Source organism: Odontomachus brunneus, unplaced genomic scaffold, assembly GCF_010583005.1.
Source record: "Odontomachus brunneus isolate Ranch 3 - 2012 unplaced genomic scaffold, Obru_v1 Obru_scaffold_061, whole genome shotgun sequence".
Taxonomy (NCBI): domain Eukaryota; kingdom Metazoa; phylum Arthropoda; class Insecta; order Hymenoptera; family Formicidae; genus Odontomachus; species Odontomachus brunneus.
In genome coordinates, this window is record NW_022639511.1 from 208,165 (window position 1) to 230,791 (window position 22,627).

The 22,627-nt window shown below is 35.3% G+C and overlaps 1 protein-coding gene across 5 annotated transcripts in view; it reads left to right on the forward strand.

Moving 5' to 3' along the window:
• LOC116846193 overlaps positions 1-14,728 on the forward strand; it is a 114,207-nt gene extending 99,479 nt beyond the window's left edge. For 3 of the 5 annotated variants that reach the window (XM_032819729.1, XM_032819727.1, XM_032819728.1), the window contains 6 exons: positions 3,761-3,817; positions 3,976-4,143; positions 7,532-7,774; positions 11,218-11,484; positions 11,967-12,281; positions 12,434-14,728. In XM_032819729.1, the coding sequence (XP_032675620.1) occupies positions 3,761-3,817; positions 3,976-4,143; positions 7,532-7,774; positions 11,218-11,484; positions 11,967-12,281; positions 12,434-12,481 (1,098 nt within the window). In that variant the 3' untranslated portion in view covers positions 12,482-14,728. The other 2 variants (XM_032819730.1, XM_032819731.1) reach the window with 2 other exon arrangements.
• The last annotated feature ends 7,899 nt before the right edge of the window (positions 14,729-22,627 follow it).

Sequence of the window (22,627 nt, forward strand, 5' to 3'; positions counted from 1 at the left end):
AAAACATATGGAAAAAGTATATCAGTTTTTTCTCTTTTCTTTGTGTTGCATCTTTTGGACGATGATTGGGGGGTTACGCCAGCGGCAGTCGAAGCAATTGACACTTGCTTGGAGTCCTTGATACTAATATAGTTTATTTTACTGTTTTGGTCAAATGTTGTGCTATACATGTACCTCTCGGAGCGTTTTTCTCAATCATTTGTCTCACTTATTTAGATACGCGATTATCTCTTATTGTACCTGTGGATCTTAGGCCTAGTTTTTGAAGATGTAAAATAAGATTGAAAGAAGTAAAATAATTATCAAAATAAAGATGAAATTGAGGAATTTCTAAAGCAGACAATTTTTTGAAAAATGGATCCAATAAATGCATTACTACTCTTGAACCAAGAGCGCATTTATTTAGAATGTTTACATTTGAATCTTTGCCGCAGTACAAATCTAAATCTAATAAAAATCCGTTTGAAGTACAAAGCCCCCAAAACTTTAAACCAAATCGTATAGGCTTTCCTTGAATAAATTGTTTTATAGAGGTTCTGGCATACGATTTGGCCATTATTTCATCGATGGATAGAGCAGTACTAAAATATCCAAAACCTTGAATATTTTTCCTAAACTTATTCAACAGAACTCGGACTCTCCATGCCTTGTCACCAGGGTTTTTATCCTCCGACTTAGAGTACTTCAAATGAGATTTGATTTCTTCAAAAGTGGATCGTGATATAGCTTGTTGAACTATATCGCAAGATAACAGTGCATCAGATGACCAGTAATCTCTCTGAGATTTCCTTTTATTGAAAGAAGATAGAATTATTATTCCAAAAAAAGTTTCTAGGTCTCTTTTTGAGAGATCGTAGCCATTTTCATTCGTAGCTTTTAAAATATAATTTTTCATATCATCTGAAAAAAATAGCTCGAATAATTCAACAGGACTAGATTCACAAATTTTTTTCCTCTGAGAGTTATTTAGTAATAATTCATTTTGAAGAATCGTATTATGCATTTTCTCCCCGGCTATCCATTTATAAATATGATCATTTTCTAGTTTACTCTGATTATCTGAGTACGTTTTAGACACAGTTCTGTAAAAGTATTGTGATGCAATATTTTCAATATCTTCACAATGATCATCATCTTCGCAATCAAGCTGGTCCCCTTCGGAATCAGAATCAGAATCTCCAGAATCATCTGGATTTGGTATATCAATAATTTCGTTGTAATTATCATTAGAATCATCAAATTCGTGAAGTACCCGACTACGAGCAAAATGTCGTTTTCGTTTTGGAGGCATTTTATAAAATTAAATTTTTTATTTTCACACGAAATAGAACAGAAATTTTCAACTCACATTTTTTCAGATACAGACCAGAGTGTAAAAAACAGATTTGTAAAAAAAAAAATGAACGTGATATTAGAAAATGAGAAATGATCTAATTGTAATATTTATCGAAAATTTTAATGAGCTCAGATTTTTTTTCAATTATATATTCAAGATATATATAAGGAGACTTGACAAATTTTATCTAGCCAAATAGATCGAGCGTCAAGTTCTACTCATAATACATAGTAAAATTTAGCATTTAATAATTTTTTTTTCCGAGAATAAACTTATTCAATCAACAAATTATTGAAAATTTCACAGAGAATACGATAAGTTTTTTTTTTTTATTCGCAAATAATATCGAATAATTTTCAATGTTCAATCCGCTATATTGGATGCGCCTTTTTGAATTATGAAAATTCGTTACCGGATTTTCTTCTGATGTAATACATCAGAATGGGCAGTAAAATTTTTCTTAAACCGATAACATAAGAAATAAACCCGTTGAAAACTTTCAAAGAAAAATTTCAAAGAAAAATTTTTTTTTGTAACTTGACAAATTTTTTTTTCGAAAACTATAGTCTTTAGCGAAAAATTGGTAAGAACAAAAATGTCTTAGAATTAGTCGAGAAACACACTCAAATTTTTTCAGAATTTTTTGCAACATTTTTGGAAAATTGGATTTCCCGAGTTTTCCAAAAAATCAAAAATTTTCTCCAAAAATTCTGAAAAAATTTGAGAGTATTCTTTGATCAATTCTAAGACATTTTTATTCTTTGACAATTTTCATTAAACTCAATAGTTTTCGAGAAAAAAAATAAGTAACGATTTTTATAAAATTTTTACATTTTCGCCGCCATTTTGTAAAAAAGAGTGGTTAAATGTTTATTATAAAAATTTCCTGTTAAACTTCAAATAGTTTGTCCACCATTGGCCATAATTTTAAGATGAATCCTTTGCAATAACATTGCATGCGAAAAAAAATCGAGAAAAAATTTTTTTCGAAAATTTTCACGTTTTTCACGCTTAAATCGGCCATATTTTTTTTTCTTGAGGTCTAATCGTGATTTTGACTACGGATTCTGAAAGAGCATAAAATTTTACGTCGGAATATAGTCATTGCAAATTTTTTTCAGACCGATAACACACGAAATAATCGCGTCGAAAACTTAGTAAAAATTCAGAAAGTTTGGGCGTTAATGGGTTAATGTTGCGCGCTTCGTCGTATTTTCGCGAGGTCTTTGTTGTGCATGCGAATGACGATGTTGAAACGACCCGGCTGCTATGTGTCCCGAGCGCTGCCTCGCGATGCAGGATTCCCTCGATTTCTTTTCTGATATGCCGATCATACGGTAATTGAACGTTGTCGTTTCTCAACCGCGCGATGAAAGGGAACGGAACGCGTGGAATCTCACGAATTATACCGCGCATTTAATCGTTGCAACGATATTCACCGGAACGAATATAAAAACTGCCTGACTGTTTATGCTTCAACATCATAGCATCCATCATACACTGTTAAATATTGAAGGGTCAAATTTAAACCAATTTCTTGAGTTAAATAATATTTAGTTATTTTTAACTATCATGTGTGTCAAAATTTACTATTTTAACACAAAACATGTGTTTAAAAAAACAACCACATCTAATCAACCCATTTAAAACAATATTAAGTCATTTTTTTACTAAAACAAAGGTTACATTAACGTATGCACAATAAAAAATAAACTAAATTTTAGTCAAATTTAATACATTTCTTAAGTTAAATTATTTAACTCCATTACATTAGTTAAATTAACGACATATTTAGTAGGAGCAGTGGCGACTTCTAGGAATGGTTAAAAATAACTCAAATTGAGTATAATTTGACACTACGGATTTAACAGTGTAAGCCTTTTCCGATTTCGGACATTGCAAGTTGGCCTGTGATGTCCTTCGGCTATTAAAAAAAGCTGTCATACAGCGGTATCACTTCAATCTCAGCCACTTTTAAGTATTATTTCGCTCTACAAAGCACAAGTATCTCATTATCATCTCCATATCGTTCCATGTCATAATTCGTCTTTACATTACGCACAATTTGGCTTATTATATTATGTTTCCTTTTCCCTCGCGCGTACTACTTTATATTAATTCCTTTATTACTGAACCACATACACTTGATCTACACACATTTGACCTACACACACACATTTTCTTTTTCTTTTAGCATCGATCGTTCGTATTATTGTTTTTGTATTCACGTTGTTGCTTAAACGGAATTTATCCCAGGACATTAAAAAAAAAAAAAAAATAATCAGTTTCCAGTTCTAATTCCAATCCTAATTCCAATTCTAACTTGAATTCTAAGAAAATCAAGTTTGCAAAATAGAACAGCGTCGGATTAAAATTCGGCACGCCATTATCGTTTATGAATCTGTTTTGCACGCTGACGAATAGAGGTTATTGATTCAATGCATGGCCACTAAGCTAACCGTCACCGCATTTCGGGACATTGTGAGTACTTGAAGTCTACTTCGGTAATAGAGTATCACGATAGACGACTGGACGGCTTTAGAAAGCTGTGAAGTAACAATAGTAACGTGCTAGATGGGCTTCTACATTTGTCTGGCTGAACATACCTGGTCGTTAATCTTCGGCTTAACTGCTTGCAGTTCATAGTGAAAAGGAGACGAACGAGATTCAATTACGGACAACGCTGCCAGCCGGTATCCTTGGACACTTTCAGCCTCGACAACATTTCGGCATACAACAGCATACAGAGACGGAAAGTTACGACGAGAGCCAGCAGAAGTTACGGCAATCCGACCTTCGAAGATTCGGTAAGTTCGTGAGGATTAATTGTAAGAACGTTTTGTGTACGCGGACTTAGAGGTGTTAGTAATTCCGCTTCCACCGGTACACCCAGTGCAGGGCGCGCGAACACGGGCTGATTTTCAAGGACCGACTTGTGGTTGTAAATAATTTGAGCACGTGCAATAATTAAACTTAACAAGTTAACAATCACTTGTTAACAATCACTTGTTAACTTAACAACTTAACAATCTTTATTAATGAATAACAAAACGATGAGAGTAGCTTTAGACACAACTCGTCTTTGATGGAGAACGATCGGAAACGCGAAGAAGCAGTCGTTAAGGCTGGAATGAGATCGCGGAGTCCTATATCGTTATACGAACGTGATACAAGATTTTTGTGCTCTGAGCTGTCGATTTCTTACACGGTCGTTTTATAAATGTCGCGTCGGCTACGCTGGCCGATCTTATTGGTTCAGCGCGAAAACGGTCGCGAGAGTTGAGCGAGATTTATTATTGTCGAGAATCGGCTCTGATACATGATGATGTAGCGGTATTGTGATGTGTCGCCGATTCCAAGTAATTGCGCTGATATTCGCCGAATCATGTTTTGATTTCGGCGGCACAACACATCGCTCGCGAGACATTGTTGTCATGCGGTCTCTCAGCTCACTCGATCTTATTATTAGAATGCTTCTAGAATATTCCTACGGAATATTCCAGAAGCAAACCGAAAGAGCCGAGCAGAATCCCGAACATTTTGTATGTGAATCATACGCACTGAGAAAGGTACTTTTGTTATCAAAGTAAAAGCACGTTTGCTGTCTGATGATCGTTACGGAAACAGATCGAATAGTTACAAATCATTTTTCATCATTTGTCATTTTAACAGACATACATGACTTGAGATACAAATCACATTATTTGTTGGACGTACAAAATTTATTACAAGTACAACTTATAGCATCAATAACGGCAAGCGTTGTAAGGAGAAACAGTTTGTTCGAAGACAAATGAAACTTTCGCATTGCGATAGTCCGTGTGAGCTCGCATCACTGCTGCCAAGCCTGGTCAGAATGAAATAGCTGCTGGTGCGTGTGCATGTGAAATATTGCGGCACAAAAAATGAGTGGTTTCGAAGAAATAGACCCGGTATGCGAACCGCTGAAGCGTTGCTATTTCTTTCCCCAAATTCTTGCAGAAAGAAACTCTTTTCTTTCTTTGTTACAACTGATTTGCTGAATGCTATTTCTAACTTCTGCATTTTTAGCAAATTAAATTTATAATTTGTTGGATTAACTGTGTAGTAGCATTTATATTCATTACAAAAACGTTGCTACAGCTGCAAACTAAAAGCAACAAATAATTTGTTTCTACTTATAATAAAATTGTTTGCTGTCCTATAATACTGACCATGTATTGCGGGTACTGGTATTTGGTTAAATTTACAAAACTATTTTTCTCAGTGCGAGAGTATCACGTTATATACACAGAAGGATTACTTAATTTTAACCCTTTCGTGGCCACGATTCTCCCACAAGAGATATGTTTTATATTGAGACGATTCTGAGGTCTTTCGAGATCGTTGATTACAAATCTGAAGTCAAAATAGAAAAATTCAAAATGGCAGATCCAATATGGCGGATGCAAAAAATTAATTTAATCTAATTTGGATATAAATTGCTCATATAAGATTTTCAAGGTCGTAGATTATAAAATATAAAAACTATTTAAAGATTTAAAGTTATAAAACTCAAACTGATATGTTATAAAACTCAAACTGATAAGTTATAAAACAGAAACTGAAATTAAATATTGCGTCAAAATGATGAAATCTATTATAAAGAATATGTGTGTGTGTGTGTGTGTGTGTGTATGTGTGTGTATGATTATTTAGCCTACATTGCATTTGGAACTGCAGAAGTATCCTGAATTTGACGAAATATAGGTTGCGCACACTTTAGTTATACATATAAATTGTTATACGTCTTTACCATAATAAAACTCAATTTTTTTTATTTTTTTCACAATCAAATAAAATGTTCAAGTTTATAATTTGTAACAAGTCAATAATTTTTTGACAAATTATGAGGTTAATCTTTACTACCTAAAAGCTAGATTCTTTAACAAATTTAAATAACTATATTTTCTTGAAAGCATTAAATTTAAGAGTACACTAATTTTTTATACGTAGACTGAACCTTTCTCTTTCAAATAAGCTAAGATAGAAGTCAATAGAACTATTTGTTTTAAAATTATGATTTTTTTTGTAAGTGGAATAAATATATCCCACTGGCCATGAAAGGGTTAACGTGTGTGTTTATATACTTTCCAATACACTCCAATAGTGATTTTCTTCTGTTTATAGTTACTACGTGTTACGAAAGTATAGATCTAAGTAAATCGTTCAGGTAATAAAGTGCAGAATAATAATACTGTTCCTTGCGCTCGTGTGTATTTGTATTATTATAAAACAGCGTACGAAACATGAGCGTAGAAGAGTCTTAGGGTCGATTGTTCCAACCTCTTAGTAAATTACCTGGCAGTTAAATCGTGTGTCTGTCTCTGTCCAATTTGAAGGAAAAACGAAAACAAACATATGATTTAACTGTCAGGTAGCTTACCAAGAAGTTGGAACAACAGGTCGGCCCCTATTTATAGTACTTAGTTTCTACCGATTAACCGTGTGATTCGTGGGTTACTTTCAGTCAGACAGTCAATAATTATATGCCTTCCTTCCTGTTTTGCAAAAGAAATTACTAACATTGGCGGATAGCGCATACTTTGAACAGAAAATAGAGATTTTAAATAATGAAAAAAAATTTTGTCCTGGCTTTTTTTTACTCATACATGAAAAGAACAATGGTATTGCCCAGAAATGACCGACGAATCACATCAAGAATTAATATTGCAAAGAATTATTTTTACCTCGATTCTTTGAAAGTACTTGCGTTTCGAATGCATATTTGGGGCGAAGAAAATTTGATGAAAATGCCAAAGAAGAATAAGAGATATTTCCCTGTAGTATATCTGAAAGTTCATCGCAAAATTTGACGCATTAGTTACGCAATCATGCATTTTGTAATTACTAGTTCGCTTTTGTCCGATCGACAATATGAGTCCTAAATTAACAGAACTATTGTAGTCAATAAGATTCGATTGTCGTTATCATGTCATTTGAAAGCCGTGCCTTTAGTCCTCAAAGGTAGATTGGGCTCGCGCGCTTTCAGCAAAGCTGCTCGAAACTTCACGTCAACATTATACACGCCGACCCGTCGAATTTCATCGTCACGTTCACCTCCCGCCGCGATCGCCATCGAGTATAATCCCTTTTGTGCCTCACGAGGGCTCGGTAGAAAGGACATGTGTACTCTGCGAGCGAAGTGTTCCTGTGAAAGACCCGCCCTTGTTTCAGAGCACCATACCATCCCACCCGCTGAACTTCACCGGGCTTTTATATTTCTATAACGACCTTAACCTAATCAACGAGGAGTTCCTGAGTATACCTCAGTTTTGGGCGGAGATAGACGAGCTGCCCCCGGGCGCGGAGTTGAAGAACAGATACGCCAACGTGATACCGTTTCCGGAGACGAGGGTATCGCTAAAGAGACTAAACAATGACGCGATGACTGAGTACATCAATGCCAGTTACGTGCGGGTAAGTGAGACGTTTTAGTCGGACCGATCTCTCGATCGTGTGGTCCACGAGGATCCCCTTTGTCACCGTACACACGACAGCCACGTTGAAGACCACGCTTTCCCGATATTTACGACGACGGAACACGAGACACCGCAGACGACGATAACCGAAGCTCGCAGCTGAGCCCTGAATCACGGTTGTTTCCGGAAATTGGGGGTCCACGGGAGACGCTTGAGCTAATTAATTTTCAGATGAATAGCGAACGAGCCGAGAAACGAGAAATAAAAGGTAGCTTGCGAAGCTCACGGTCGTCTTGTTTTCTTGCGGATAAATCCGGGAGTTTGGGTCGCGAACTTATGCAAATTTACGTCCGCGTTACTCCACGATTTTCCGTATTGTCGCGATTATAATTTCCTTCTGACGTAGTCTCCGGGTTACACAAGCTACGTGGAAAGCGAAGAAAATTGTTGTTTCAGTAAATAACACGAAATTACTTACGTCAGAAATAATGAAGTGATAATCAGTTTTGTCTTTAACCGTGATTTCTCTCTCTCTCTCTCTCTTTCTCTCTCTCTCTCTCTCTCTCTCTCTCTCTCTCTCTCTCTCTCTTTTAGTAATTCTATCTATAGCTATAAGATGATCCAAGTGTGTGTCCAAGCAGCACGTAATACCAAGATCGTAAATCGAGTTTATCTTCTTTGAATAAAGACTTTCGTACTTCAGAGAGGAAGAAGAGCGAGAAGTACATTACCGACGGTATTTGCATAGATCAGCGGTTTTCAAACTGCGTTTTGCGACGAGAATTTATACTTTGCAAACTCGCAACGAGTAAGTATTATTGCCAGGAAATAATGTATTCGCACACTTCAGTGGAATAAATTCCGGTCGTGGCAAGAATTATCACAGTGAATTCAAAATAAAATTTATCGTCTTTATTGGAATTTACAGTGTAACGCGTTTTTCTCTATTTTTATACACGCAAAAGAGAGTATTTTATCGGTGCGATACCAGTTAATATCAATAATATCGTCAGTTTAATCCTTTAAGTCACGAATTTTTCTGCACAAACTTTTCCCTTGTTCAATCGATATTTGGAGATTTTTGGGGTCGCTAATTACGAATTTAAAGTTTTTGAAAATTCAAGATGGCGGATCCAATATGGCGGGCAACAATTTTAAAACTCTCGATTTTCGTGAAAATTAGTATCCGAAGGTTTTTGGCGTCGTTGATCACGAATTCGAAATCACTTTTTTAAATTCAAGTTATTCACTCAACTTCACTCTTTTACGGAAAAAAATATAACTTATCCCGATTTTTGGTATTTTAGCTCGCTATATTGAGTTCGCTATCTTGAATTTTGAAATTTTTGAGGTTGTGTCATCATTTACAGCTCAAAAAGTATCAACCAAGCCATTTATTCCATAGGTTTACTTTACAATATTTTTGAAAAATAAATTTTTCTCAAGAAAATACCATTTTACTACATTAATTTGTTTATAAATAATTAAATTTGCAAAATTTAATGTTCTATGCAAATGATTCTGTTAGAAGGAAATCTAAGCTTCACAATGAATCCACATTTACCGCCTCGAAGTCTCTACAAATTAGTTTAAATTCGTAAAAACTGCTCTAAAAAAGGTATATCATATATGATATACTATGACTTAAAGGGTTAACAGATGTTTGAGCAGACAGTTAGCGCGCATACGCGTGGGAGTTCTGTATTTTATATCTATACAAAATCTCGCGTATTATGTCAGCAATGATGCAGAGCGAATGTCAAAGTGTTAAAGACCGGCAAAGCGTTTACGCGCGACGCGTGGGAAAAGAACGTTGCGTAACGTACCGGCGGGAAAGTGAGCGCATTGTATCGCGTAAGCTGGGAACGCAGACGCGGAAGCGTCGGGAATTGTTCGCGGAATAACTAGTTCGTCTTTTAATCGCGACGTTTCACAAAACGGGGTCAGAGAGGCAAAGGCTAATCGCTCGCATGTGTAAGATTATATTACAGAGCGATCGTTTGTCTGGAATTACGCGTGTTTCTCATACATTTCAAACGAAGTAGAAAGAACCCTCGAAGAAGAGCAAAAAGTCGTTCGTTGAAGCGACATTCTGAAAGAAAAAGAGAAAAAATAGAGAGAGAGAGAGAGAGAATGGTGAGTGGATACAAGAAATTAAAACAAATGACTTCAAAAATCTTCTGAATCCTGGTCTATCTGCGTAAACAATAGTAATATCCGAGCAGAAAGAAAAAAACTGTCTGCGGAATTTCCTTCTGTTGCATAAATTCACGAGGGGATATCGCAAACGCGTTACGCGCCATACGTGTCGTAACGTTTTACGCAACGAACAATTTTGTTTCCAAACGCGATGCTTCGAGCAAATTTTAATGTAATTGCGAGTAACTTTTGTTTGACATATACAATGCGACAGCGAAAATCCATCAAAGTCGCCGTGCGTTCTTAAGGCAACTTTTTAAAGCAACGATATATCCTGCGAGCCATTAATCTCACACATGTTAGAATTTCTTCCGCATGGGAGACGATGGAAACGGACGAGGAATCCATTAGAGATGAATCCCTCGATCGACAAACGTACTCCGCGGCGGCGTTTCCGGTCGGGATTGCCTCATGTATCGTGAATACAGTCGATCGCATTCGTGATGCGTTTCTATCCTTATATACATACGTATATATGTCTTACAATTACACAGCGTCCGGGCACTAATGCGCGGCCGAATGCGGCCAATGGAACACCGTCTGACGTGCAATTAATTTCACTCGGCACTCGATAAGATCGTGCAATGCCTCGAAAACATTGCGCGTCCTAATGAAAATGGTCGTGCTACAAGTGGCTCGATGATCGTCCGTGAATAAATGGAAAGTGTCGCGTGATGTATTTTGTTGAGGAGAACAATGCTACGACCCTGCGTATCGTTTTTAAGAACGCATTAAGACCTCGCCATATTTTCAACCATATTTCTTTCATTAATACAGAGTGGTATCTGTATTTCTGCCACTTTTCAGATAATTGTAAAATCACTAATTTTTTCAGTCGATAAATTCATCGACTATTTCACTTTATTTAATTTTTGCGAGATCTTAATAACATAATTATATAATTGTATATTATATATAATTATAATTACAATTATACAAATTAAATCACAATGATGAAATATAATATTATCAATACTACACACATATAAATATAATCTCATCCTTAGCGAAATACTCTCATATGGCTTCAAGAAAAGTTTTTAAAACCAAAAAAAAATATCCTAGTATTCAAAAATTCTCTTCTAATGCAGAACAATACTATTGTGCCTTTAAAATGTATTTATAACGATTATATTTTTTTGAGAGTAATATCTTATTAATGTAATATATATACATAATGCATATACAACACATACAACATATTAATAACATATAGTAATTTAACGCATATTGATGTCTCAGGGACCCAAGAACGCCGTAAAGTACTACATCGCATGCCAAGCACCATTAGACACGACCGTGATCGATTTCTGGAGGATGATCTGGGAGCAGCATTGTAAAGTGATTATCATGTTAACTCACCTGGTCGAGAATGGGGTGGAAAAGTGCACAGAGTACATCCCACCTTCAGAAGTGACCGATTGTCATCGACTTTACGGTGACTTTCAAGTCACCCTGAAAAAGCGAGAAACCAAAGAGAAATACGCCATTTCCATGTTACATTTGAAGGTAAAGAGCATTGTTAATTGCATTATTACGTCAACTGGTGATAATAGGAGTATGCAGAACGTTAAGACAGATAAGACTGCCTTGACGACTGATAATACCATAATGCCGATGATACCGTATCAATTGTTTTGTCAGTTTCCATTTGAGATTAGCCAGTATTTTTAATTTTGTATAAACGTTTTGCAACAAGTCTTGTTAATTGAAAATATAATATAGCGCAATCGAGATTCGTGGATGAATAGTGTCTACCCAGACGACACAAACTTTTAAAAGACGGTATAGAAACGTTTGAAAAACATAAAAAAAAACCGGATGCCTTTAGAACGCTTTTGAGATATTTTTTAGAAACTAGTGCACTGTCTGGGTGGTAGGTGTTAGATATTTCGTTAGAGTGTAGTTAGATTTTAGCAGGAAGATATTCGGCGACGAATATGTCGAAACGTTCTGTCTGGGAAATGTGACTAATTAGACAGCTTTTGCAGAACCTGGAAAACAATACATTTCGAGAAGTATACCATATTTGGTACTTCTGGTCGCTGAGTGACGTTGAGTCGGACGGCGCGAGTCTAATAGCGGTGCTTCTCGAGGCGAGAGCACTACATCGAGGAGGTCCTGGACCCATCGTAGTCCACTGCAGTTCCGGTACTGGACGTACCGGCACGTTAATAGCTCTCGATTTAGGAATTAGACAATATGAAATTACGAGGACCGTGGACATGCCGAGGGTCGTTTACACTATCAGAAAAGACCGTGCTGGCGCAGTTCAAACGAAAGAACAATATGCATTGATATACAAGGTGATTGTCGATTCTATCAATCGCGTTAACGCTATGCGATCTTTGCTTTATTCAGCGTGGCAGGAAACTATACCCGCTCGCTTTACAACGACATTGTAGAAAGACTTTTAGGAGAGAGCCGAAGTTTAAAATAAAAAACTTTTCTCTTTAAGGCACTAAATCTGTACGCGACAAAACTCTCCGGCGGCACGCTGGAATAAAGTGAGAACAACCTACGAGATGAGCTACGCTGGAAACGACGAAGATCGGTTATTTTGCTGAAGGACAATACGGACACTTACACCAGCCGTGAAGATCTCATCCAGCGATGTTGTCGTATCAGTAATAAGGATAAATAGATGCGCGAGTTTTGATCAATCGCTAGTCACAGTAAATGTAAGCTCTGCGGAAATGCCAAACGTCACTCAATTCGAATCTGTCGTTTGATGTCTTGCGAGGCAAAGGAAAGAAGGCACTATGTTGTACGTAGTTTTGTAGTACGAAATGGTAATCATGAAATTAACATGATGGATTATGAGCATTTTGTTTGGGTACTGGAACGTATTGTCAGACGAACTGAATTTTTCGCGGAGAACTGATTGTTACCAGAAGTATAGGGCGATAATATCTTGTGATATGTGAGATTTAGTTTATTTGTTTGTAGTTGCAATCGAGCTGCAAGCGAACAGTCGCTGCTTAAATTAATACTTGCGCGGTCGTTTTAATGATAATTCGCGATTTCATCGATATATGTGTGTTTTAGGGGTACTCAGAAAGAAAAAAACATTTTCTTTAATGGAGGATGTTTTTGCTACTATTGATATATTGGTCAAGGTGAATATAGAAATACATTCTTATTATCTGCGAAATCGGCATCTTTTATTATTTATTAGAATTTTTCACAAAATAAAAGCCAACTCAATTCACTATTGCTTTTTAATCAATGTCACTTTTTAATATTCAGATAGGGAGCTTTTATAAACCTTTCAAACAGTGACGCTATTCTTTTGAGTATCCCTAAGGTTATAGATAATGAATGTTTATATACTTGTAATACATATAGATATATATATTGTAATTATTGACATATAATGATACGTAATTATTGATATATAATGTTAAAATATTTCTACATATATAATATAAACGTTTATATATATGTGCGTATTCATGTATATTTATATATATATATATATATATATATATATATATATATATATAACATTTATACATACCTACCTAATATATCTAATATGTGATGATATATGTCGAGCATCTACGGAATATTCAAGACCAAAAATAAGAAATAGAGAGACGTGCCCGATTTTATATTAAGATTAATAAATTTTGTATTTTTTAATAATTTAACGTAATAGATGTGCATGGTACAACCAAAAAAATTTAGTTTTTAAAAAAATTGGGAATATTTTCACATTATCTCATTATTATCTCATTAGTCGACATTGTTTTAATATTGATCGTGAGCTACATGATTTTGAATATACTTAATATGAATGTTATACAGGACGTTCGAACTGAAATGTAGCAACGTTCCTATAAAGTACAGATCCTAAAATTGTACAGAAAAGCCCTTTATCACTTTGTACAAACGCAATCACAATAATATTGAAATATTAATTAAACAAAAAATTGTCAAATCAATGCATGAGACGCGATGGGTGACTTCTATATAGACATGTTATACTTACATAGTATAATTATCCTTGATAACACAAAATTATCCATTTTGACGATAATGGAACAGGACGAGCGCATATCTGATTTCTTTTCGAATCAATAGGTATTATAATTGTCGTTATTATTGTTGTTGTTGTTATTGTTATATGCAGAATATATTGTAATTCGTGGCATATCTCTCTCTATACTTAGTACTCTTATTTGTAGAGTATATGTAGAGCGTTAATCTTCCCAACAATTGCGTCGATGAACTCAACCAAGAGATTTTATTTACATATATGAATCGTTAATTTCTATCCCAGATCACTGTACTCAAGCTTCGCGAAAGCGTAGGACGGATTGAAAGTTTCATATGGTTTTGCGATATTCGCAATAATTATTGAGATATTAATCAGAAAAGATTGACGAATGATCACGCGCGGTACAGCAGATGAGTTGCGACAGCGACGCTTGCCATCTTGCGCTTATAGACTAGATTATATTGCATTAAAAAGTCCTCTAACATTTTGCAAATAATTACGTAGATCTTTAGTTTTTATTAATTAAAGAAGATTGGTGTATGATTGTCCGCGATAATGCACTAACGTACTTTAATTAATAACTAAGAATCTATATAGTTATGTGCAAAATGATATATGACTTTTTTATTCAATTTGATCTAACTAAATGGATAAGTATACACGGAAAAAAAGATTTGGTCGAATTAACCAAATATCTGGTTAAATATGAACGATCTAGAAATTCCGATTAAAATAACCCGAATTCTGTTTAAGTTAACAAGATTTTTGGTTGACTTCATAGAATTCGGGTTACTTCAATCGGGAATTTCTGGATCGTTCATATTCGACCAGATATTTCGTTAATTCAACCAAACTTTTTTTTGTGCACAACGGCAGACTTTGCTCATCTACTATATCAAGCGTGTTCATTTACAAATTTTCTTTAATTAATATTTCGATAATTATTGCAAAACCATATGAGATTTTCTTGTTCAATTCGTTTTACGCTCTCGCGAAATTTGAGTATGGTGATTTCTTAGACAACATAATATCTAAAGATAATCTTTAAGACGCCTTAAAGACATTTATACGTAAATCATCTGAAAGACATTTTAAAAATGATCTTTAAGACGTCTTATGTCCCGATTTTAGACATTATGTTATCTGGATTGGGATGTATAGGCTAAAGGGTACCGGTGTTTTTCTTTTTCCGACGAACCTAATTGTACGGACTGAATGCCAATGTCCGTCTAAGTACAATGTATTATATGTATTTAGTAGTATAATTATGTTAGTTATTTTCTGTAAAAATGTTCTACCTGATATCTAGTAATAAGTAAAATTCTAAAAAAATATTTAGTTTCGAAATTAGTCTCTTAAGAATATTTACGAAGTATTAACCAACTAGTTAATTATTGTATCCTTAAAGGAAATACAATCACCTCGTGTCATAATGTAAAGATGTCACGATAATTTCTAGAGAGTAATTGAATGTCGTAATTTGTAAGTAAGATTGATAAAGACGCGTCGACTATCTTTCAAATACCATAAAAATTGCGAATTTAACGTAACCGATAGCGATATTATTTACTATTATAAGTATAATAATAATCGCTATAATAATATCGCTAAATATATAACATTATCTACAAGCGGTATTTATCTTATAGCCGATCTTCAAAAATACATATCTTATCATATGATACTATTAAATAAGAAAAAATAAAATTACGTAGAAAAATATCGAAATTTGATGTATCCAGTATTTATCGTTCTTATCGTATAGTAAGCCGACTTTAAAAAAGGAATCTGTGTTATCTTATATAATATGATAACAATAATATATCTACATAATTACATTGTATATGTGTCGGTGTGTGTATATATCAAACCGACTAAAAGAAAAAAATCTGTGTTATAATATATCTGCGTAAGTATATTTGGATTATAATCGATCGCGCGATAAGTTTATAATAATAAGTTAAGTATAAGTTTAGTAATGATAATTCTTATTTCGTTTAGTGATAAAATATCGTAAAAATGTGAGCGAATCTTTGTATGCGTGACAATCATAAGTATGATGAAGTACCAATGTTTCTCGGGATTCTAAAATTTTGCGCTACCAACCGCTATTTTTTCACTAATTTGTACAATTCTCCCACCTCTCATGACCAAATTCAATTGTATTTGAATAAAGTGAGTTTGTTTTCAATAATAGCAAAATGTTTTACTACCTTGTTATTCGTGAGTAGGGGAGAACATCCATTAGTCAGTACTCTGCCTATTTTCGGCATTCTTGTGCGGATATTAAGATGGAAATTTTCAGAAAAACAAATAAGTAATATAATTAATAAATGTCTGTAAACTTTGATGCACTTGATGGGGTTCCAGCAAGAAAACCTGGTGAAAAATGGTGAATGCTGGCGAGTGTCGGCTACTGGATGCTTTTCTCTACCTAATGATTTTTCTGGAGGAACACAACATATAATTCGGAAACTCCCTATTCTGCTCAATTTCCACATGGAATGACTTTCTCGTAAGAACAAATTCTCTCTCTTACCATATGAATTTTCCTGGTAACGCTCTTATATTGTCACATATCAACGTTGGAGCACCCCTTTTAATTCTTTTTCTCGCCAAACTTAAATCTTTACATCTTTTTATTGGGCGCGTATTTCTCTTTCTATCTTTACTTACATACTTCTATATTGTGCAAAATATACGTGTAAATAGTTTTGTTACATGTTAGAATTCGATGTGTTAAGAATATTAGGGGGAAGTAAATTTTGTTGTTTCCCAACTCTGTCGTATAGTTAACGTATTATTTTTAATTGTGATAATGTATGCTCTAAATACAAGCATTTACTGTGGACGTAAAGACGCAAAAAAGATGATAATGCGTTCAGCATATCGGATATTTTTAGAAACGATAACTGATGCATCCAATATTGTCCGTTTTTTTTGCATGAATACGCCAATTTTCTGGTGGATTTATTTGCACAAACTGCGCTTGTCTATTATAGTTAAAATAGTTTTTCCTATAGATCCTAATGACGTAAGTATTGAAACTTAATCCTTCCTTCCCTTTCTCTTTCTCTTCTTAATTGACGTTTTATTTAATGTGCCGTAACTTTAGCCTAAAATTTTGTTTTTTTCTACTGTTTGATGACAATATTATAAAGATTGTTTGATTATTATTGCGGTAATCCGTTTTTCCGTATTCAGCAAGAAAAAAGGAAAGATTTAAGTGAGTGGTACAATTTTTTTTCAAATTTATGACGGCCACAAAAATTGTTTGAATGTGTGTTTGTAAACAAAATTACCATGACGTGGGATAACTTTGCCGCTGATGTGATATTCCATATTTGACTGTATGTAATTGTTTCATGGAAAATAAATGTTTTGAGTCAAAGTTATCCTGATTGGGCCAAAGTTACACAAAGTTACGATATTTATTTATAAAATTGTTTGTTTTTCCTTGGTTTCCACTATTAAAATATATCATTTTTCGAAGTAATATGTATTACTTGAGAAATCCTTATTGTTAATATTATGAAAGTTAATGTGTCAATCGACCGATTAAATTGAGCTTGGTTAAATGAACTTAAAAGCTCCGCCTTTAGAAGTTTTATCCATCACAAGTCACATTCCACTTTGCCAGGGAGTTTCTAATCATTTTCCGCACAACTGTCTTTCTACTGTTGCGAGACAGAATATATTCTCGAGTTCATCGCCGTGAATTTGACAAAAAAATTAGAAAATCAGAGTGATCTCGAGCTGCGCGGTTACAGTTTTACGCGTGTAACGTCACATAGCAACGCGCAAATATTTGCGAAAAGTATTCTTGACAATTGCGTAAGACATTTCATACGGATTAGTTTTCGTCCACTTTAGCTCCATAGCAAACATTGGTACATCTGAACCACGTGTTGCTCGATCGATCAGCTATATTCTTTCTTCGCAGCGGTTTGACCTTATTCGGTATATTCCTCGTGGCGTATTTCTTCAGGAGCAACTACGTCTCTTTCTGAAAGAGTTGCCTGGCAAAAAGCCGTATTGGTCGACGTGGCACGTGCAAAAGATCGCATACTGAACATGAGCTCTTCGGCTAGTTATCATCAGAATATTGAGAACAATTACATTGTGTTTAAACATTTTTATATTCCTCAGAAAGAAAAAGAAAATCTTACATTCTCCGAAGGAAAAATCCGAGCAAAAATATTAAGAAAAGAACAAGAAATGAACGTACTTGACGTAAAAGTCGTTATTATCGTGATGAGCAAGTCACTCTTTCGAAATTAATTGCAACTCTTTTCTTTCTTTTTCGCAAGACATCATTCAAGACATATTTGTTTATTATTCTTGATATAAGCCGCATTTTGGATAAGCGAAAACGAGGCAAATCCCAAAACAACCCGTATTCCAAATGCTTCACCAGGCCAGTCGGATCCGACTGGCTTTAACTGGATCGTAGCTGTTGTATCTTGAGATGTCCGGGCCTCGTTCACGCTTATACCGATTACGCACATTCGAGAAAATATTTGTTTGCAAAAGAGCAGGCGGAGCTACCCGCGACTTGAGTTTTTCCGTCGAGGATCGAGGTCTCGTTCTTGGAACGTGTATAATGACGTTTGTGCGATAAAAAACGAGCCAAAGCGCAAAATCGATTATCTCGCCTGACTACACGTCTGCCCATCAAACGACAAACTATTCTTCCAAGTTGTTTTTTGCGAAGCGCTCTTGGCTGCGACAATTCGAACAGAAAGAAGTCCGATATATGCCCGATGTACAATGTTGCTATTCTGGGCACTTTATTATATTCTTGCCTCCGCTTGTTGTCCGCTATTCTGCCGTGATAAAAGTAACAGATTAAATGAAATAAGCATAATAATGAGCACGATTTTCATGTGACAAGTATAATTTTTGTAGTTACTTAGAGAATGTTCCTTCCCTATTTTTCCGAAATATAAGTCGAGAAACTTGCGTCGAGAGTATAACAAGACTTTGATTAGATACATCTTATGTAGGTTAATACCGCTCTTCAAGCAGACAGGGTTGTGCATCGGCGATCTAGTGGGACCGTAGAGCGTTATCGCCCCGAACATTTCAGACAACATGACAAAGGCACAGATACTCATTGTCTTCGCAGAGACACCAATTACAGGCAGAAGTGCGTGGAATCCGTCGCGAGAATACCATCCACCGCGGCATCGAGAAGTGAGCAAGGGGCATTTGGCCTCATTGAAAAGATTATTCTCTGTTTAACCCTTTCGTTCCTAATGCCGGCATCCACGTATCAAGCCTGATCCTAGCGTCGACGTTAGTCGGCTCTCGATACTTTATACCATAATCGCAACAATCATTTGGATACTATGTTTTATGCGTATTAAAACAACTGTTCTTATGTATGCTTGCGTTCAGTAATGTGATAATAAATATTATAGTAAAATAAAGATAAAAAATGTGAAACCAGCTATCAATGTGAATATTGTGATGTCGACTTATGCGTTATTCCATGTTTTAAAATTTATCACACGCAATTATATTATTAGGAATATTATACTAGGACTATCATTATTACTATTAAATTGTTTTTATTAATGTCAATAAATGTATAATTTAAAATAATATAATATATAGTTAGAAGAACAATTGTCTTTATTTAGACTCGGTTTTTAATTAACATTTAGACAATTATTTTATAAGACTACACATATTTTACTCTATCAACAAAATAGGGACTTTTCTGTACTGAGAAAACACACTCGTGCACGCGTACGCCGGAACGAAAGGGTTAATCGTATATGTACGTGGATCGATTTTACCGCATGTGCCTCGAGCACATGTATTTACAATCCCTGTAACTCCCGTACTGACGTGTTCCCCGGGACATAATAATTTAGATAACCGATATGTGTCCTAGGCAAACGGTGATAAGCGTAAGGTAGATCCAATTTCCGCACAATTATACGCATATTTATAAGGATAACGTCCAAGAAATAATACTTGGCCGCGGATACTCAGAGACAAAGGCGGCAGGGATCTAAAGTACATCTTGAAGGGCGTCCGGAAGATTGCGAAAAAAGAAACAAGAGATTTTCCGTCGAGGATCGAAATATTATTAGACAAATTGCCCTCTCGGGCAATCTGTCTCTACAATTAGAGATAATACAGTTTTAGTTGTTTGACGGCAATTCTGAACTTGAGATAGTCGCGAAGTCCGTATCTTGTTCAGGAATCCATGAGACTTCTTTGCCGAGACTGATACTTGCGACAAATAATAGATAAACGAATTTGTATGAGTTAAACCACCGAGTCGGGCAGCTCTCTCACCTCTTACGCTGAGGTAATACGACTATTAAGTAACGTGTTGCATGCTCGCAAATACACATTGAGATAATAAAAATGAAGTGTTTACGAAATTGATACCGCACTCCGACTCACCGATACTGGGGGGATCACCGCTGTCGATGTGTTTTGAAAAGATTTCGCGCCTGCCAAATGGATCAGTCATTGTAGCTACGATACTCACGAACATCTACTCACGCTGGAATGCGGCTTGAAGCCGAGCGAGTCGTTAAATTGAGTGCTAATAGCTGCTATTATCTCGGTTGCACGTTGATTTTAGTTAACGAATTGCAACCTCGCGAGATATCGCGTTATACTGCGGGAAAATATGAGAGAGAGATCATTTGAAAATAATTATACGTACATATCGCGCTCACGTGGCCGATAATTAGCCTCGAGAGATACGCTTCGGTGACCAACAAATGAAGAGTGTCATTTACAATTCATCGTATGTCCCATCGCACAATGATAAATTTACCATATTTACTATTTAACATTTACCATACTAAATTTACCAAATTGTATATCACCGAGTTGTATATGCAGTAATGAAGCGCAATATAATCGTTATTTGATTGAAATTAGTTTCACTTGATTGGCTAGAGAAATCAATGTTTAGCAAGCTTATTTTGTAACTTTTCATGCCTTGTCGTTGCGCAGATATAATATATAATAGAAAGGCCGTACAATGACAAAACTATAATGACACACTGAGAACGAGAGATACTTGAAAAGGAGGGTTTAACTTTTTAAGGGTTTCGCGACTGCTCGAGGACCGTTTTATATTTATATTTTCTTATGTATTTTTCTTAAAAATCGGAAATTACTAGTATAATAACGCCAGGCTTAAGAAAAAAAGGTATATATATAAAATGGAAAAAAATTGTTATTCACGTTGTTATAGAAACACTGTCAATTATGCTTCAATAATTTAAAAATTAATTCAAAGTTGAACCAAATAATATTGCATCACAAAACGTTAATTAAATTATATTTTTCACTATAATATAGCGAAACCCTTAAAAAGTTATACCTTCCTTTATTTATATTTGTGAAATTAGTTTGTGAGAAAATTTATTCACCGCGAAATAAATTTTATTTAATACAATAACGGATCTTACATCCCACGAATAAATCTTCAAGTGTTTGTTCTCAGTGCGCACTGTCGTTAATAGTTATAGAATAGGCTCAGAGATATGTCTAAGCAATGATGTTTTCACCTCATCATCGTTACAGTACGATCAAATATGCACAGTGTTAGTTTTACAAGAGAGAAGCTGCAACGTTTGGCTTTTATCTGCTCGTTATTTATTACTTTAGAAATAATGTTGAAGCGGCGTTTTAATATTTTAATATCAAACTTCAGGGCGGCAGTGTAAAGCATCCAGATATGAAATATTCTCAGTATTTCGATGTGCGCCACCACACGAGCGTGAGTTCTCTGTACGATATATATTATCTGAGAAACGGTATTTATACGTATTTTCATTAGTATACATAAGAAGCGTCACGATCTGGCAGACTGCGAAGGAAGAAACTAACCCGACATGAATACGCCCTTTTTATTTAGAAACCCCTTGAAAACGCATAAAATGCGAGTGCAACCCGAGACCATATGTACACCGCAAAGCAGACGTAAGCTTAAAGAGGTATTGCGAATGTTTGTTCGCGCTCATTAACCCAGTTGCAACTGTTCATGCACTTTCTCGCTTCCAAATAGTTAACGGATTGTTATTGCATTGTCTGTATAAACGACATTTGCGTCACCACGATAGTATCGGCGATATTAACGGGAAATTGTGTCTTACCAAAGGTAATCGAAATTTGGTTGATGATGATTTGAATTTCTAGAGAGATTTTTTTTATTTATACGAAATAATCCCAGAACAACGAGAGCCGACGCAGATCGATCATTGCAAGGGAAGCTCAAATCTTCTTAATTATTGTGTTCAAGACTATCAAGTAGGCTTTTCACACACACACACATACGGTAATAATTGAAATCTGCGTAAAATGGAACGTGCCTCTACCCGGAATCTTGCGCGTTTTATAATAGCGCATCGCAATTTTATTATTGCAAGAAAACAACATGTGTGAGAGAGTCGAATAAGAAATCCATGAGAACGACGCAGCATGTTATGAGTTAATTGTCACATACATATGTGATGTAATGCGAAATAAACGCGAATAAGGCAGCCATCCTTGCACGCTTGGTAAAGCGAGACACCATGTGACGCCAACACAAAAGATGCGACAATACAAAAGATAAGAATTTATAAAATTATCGACTTCCTGCTCGAAGCGCGATACGTAGGTAGTTTT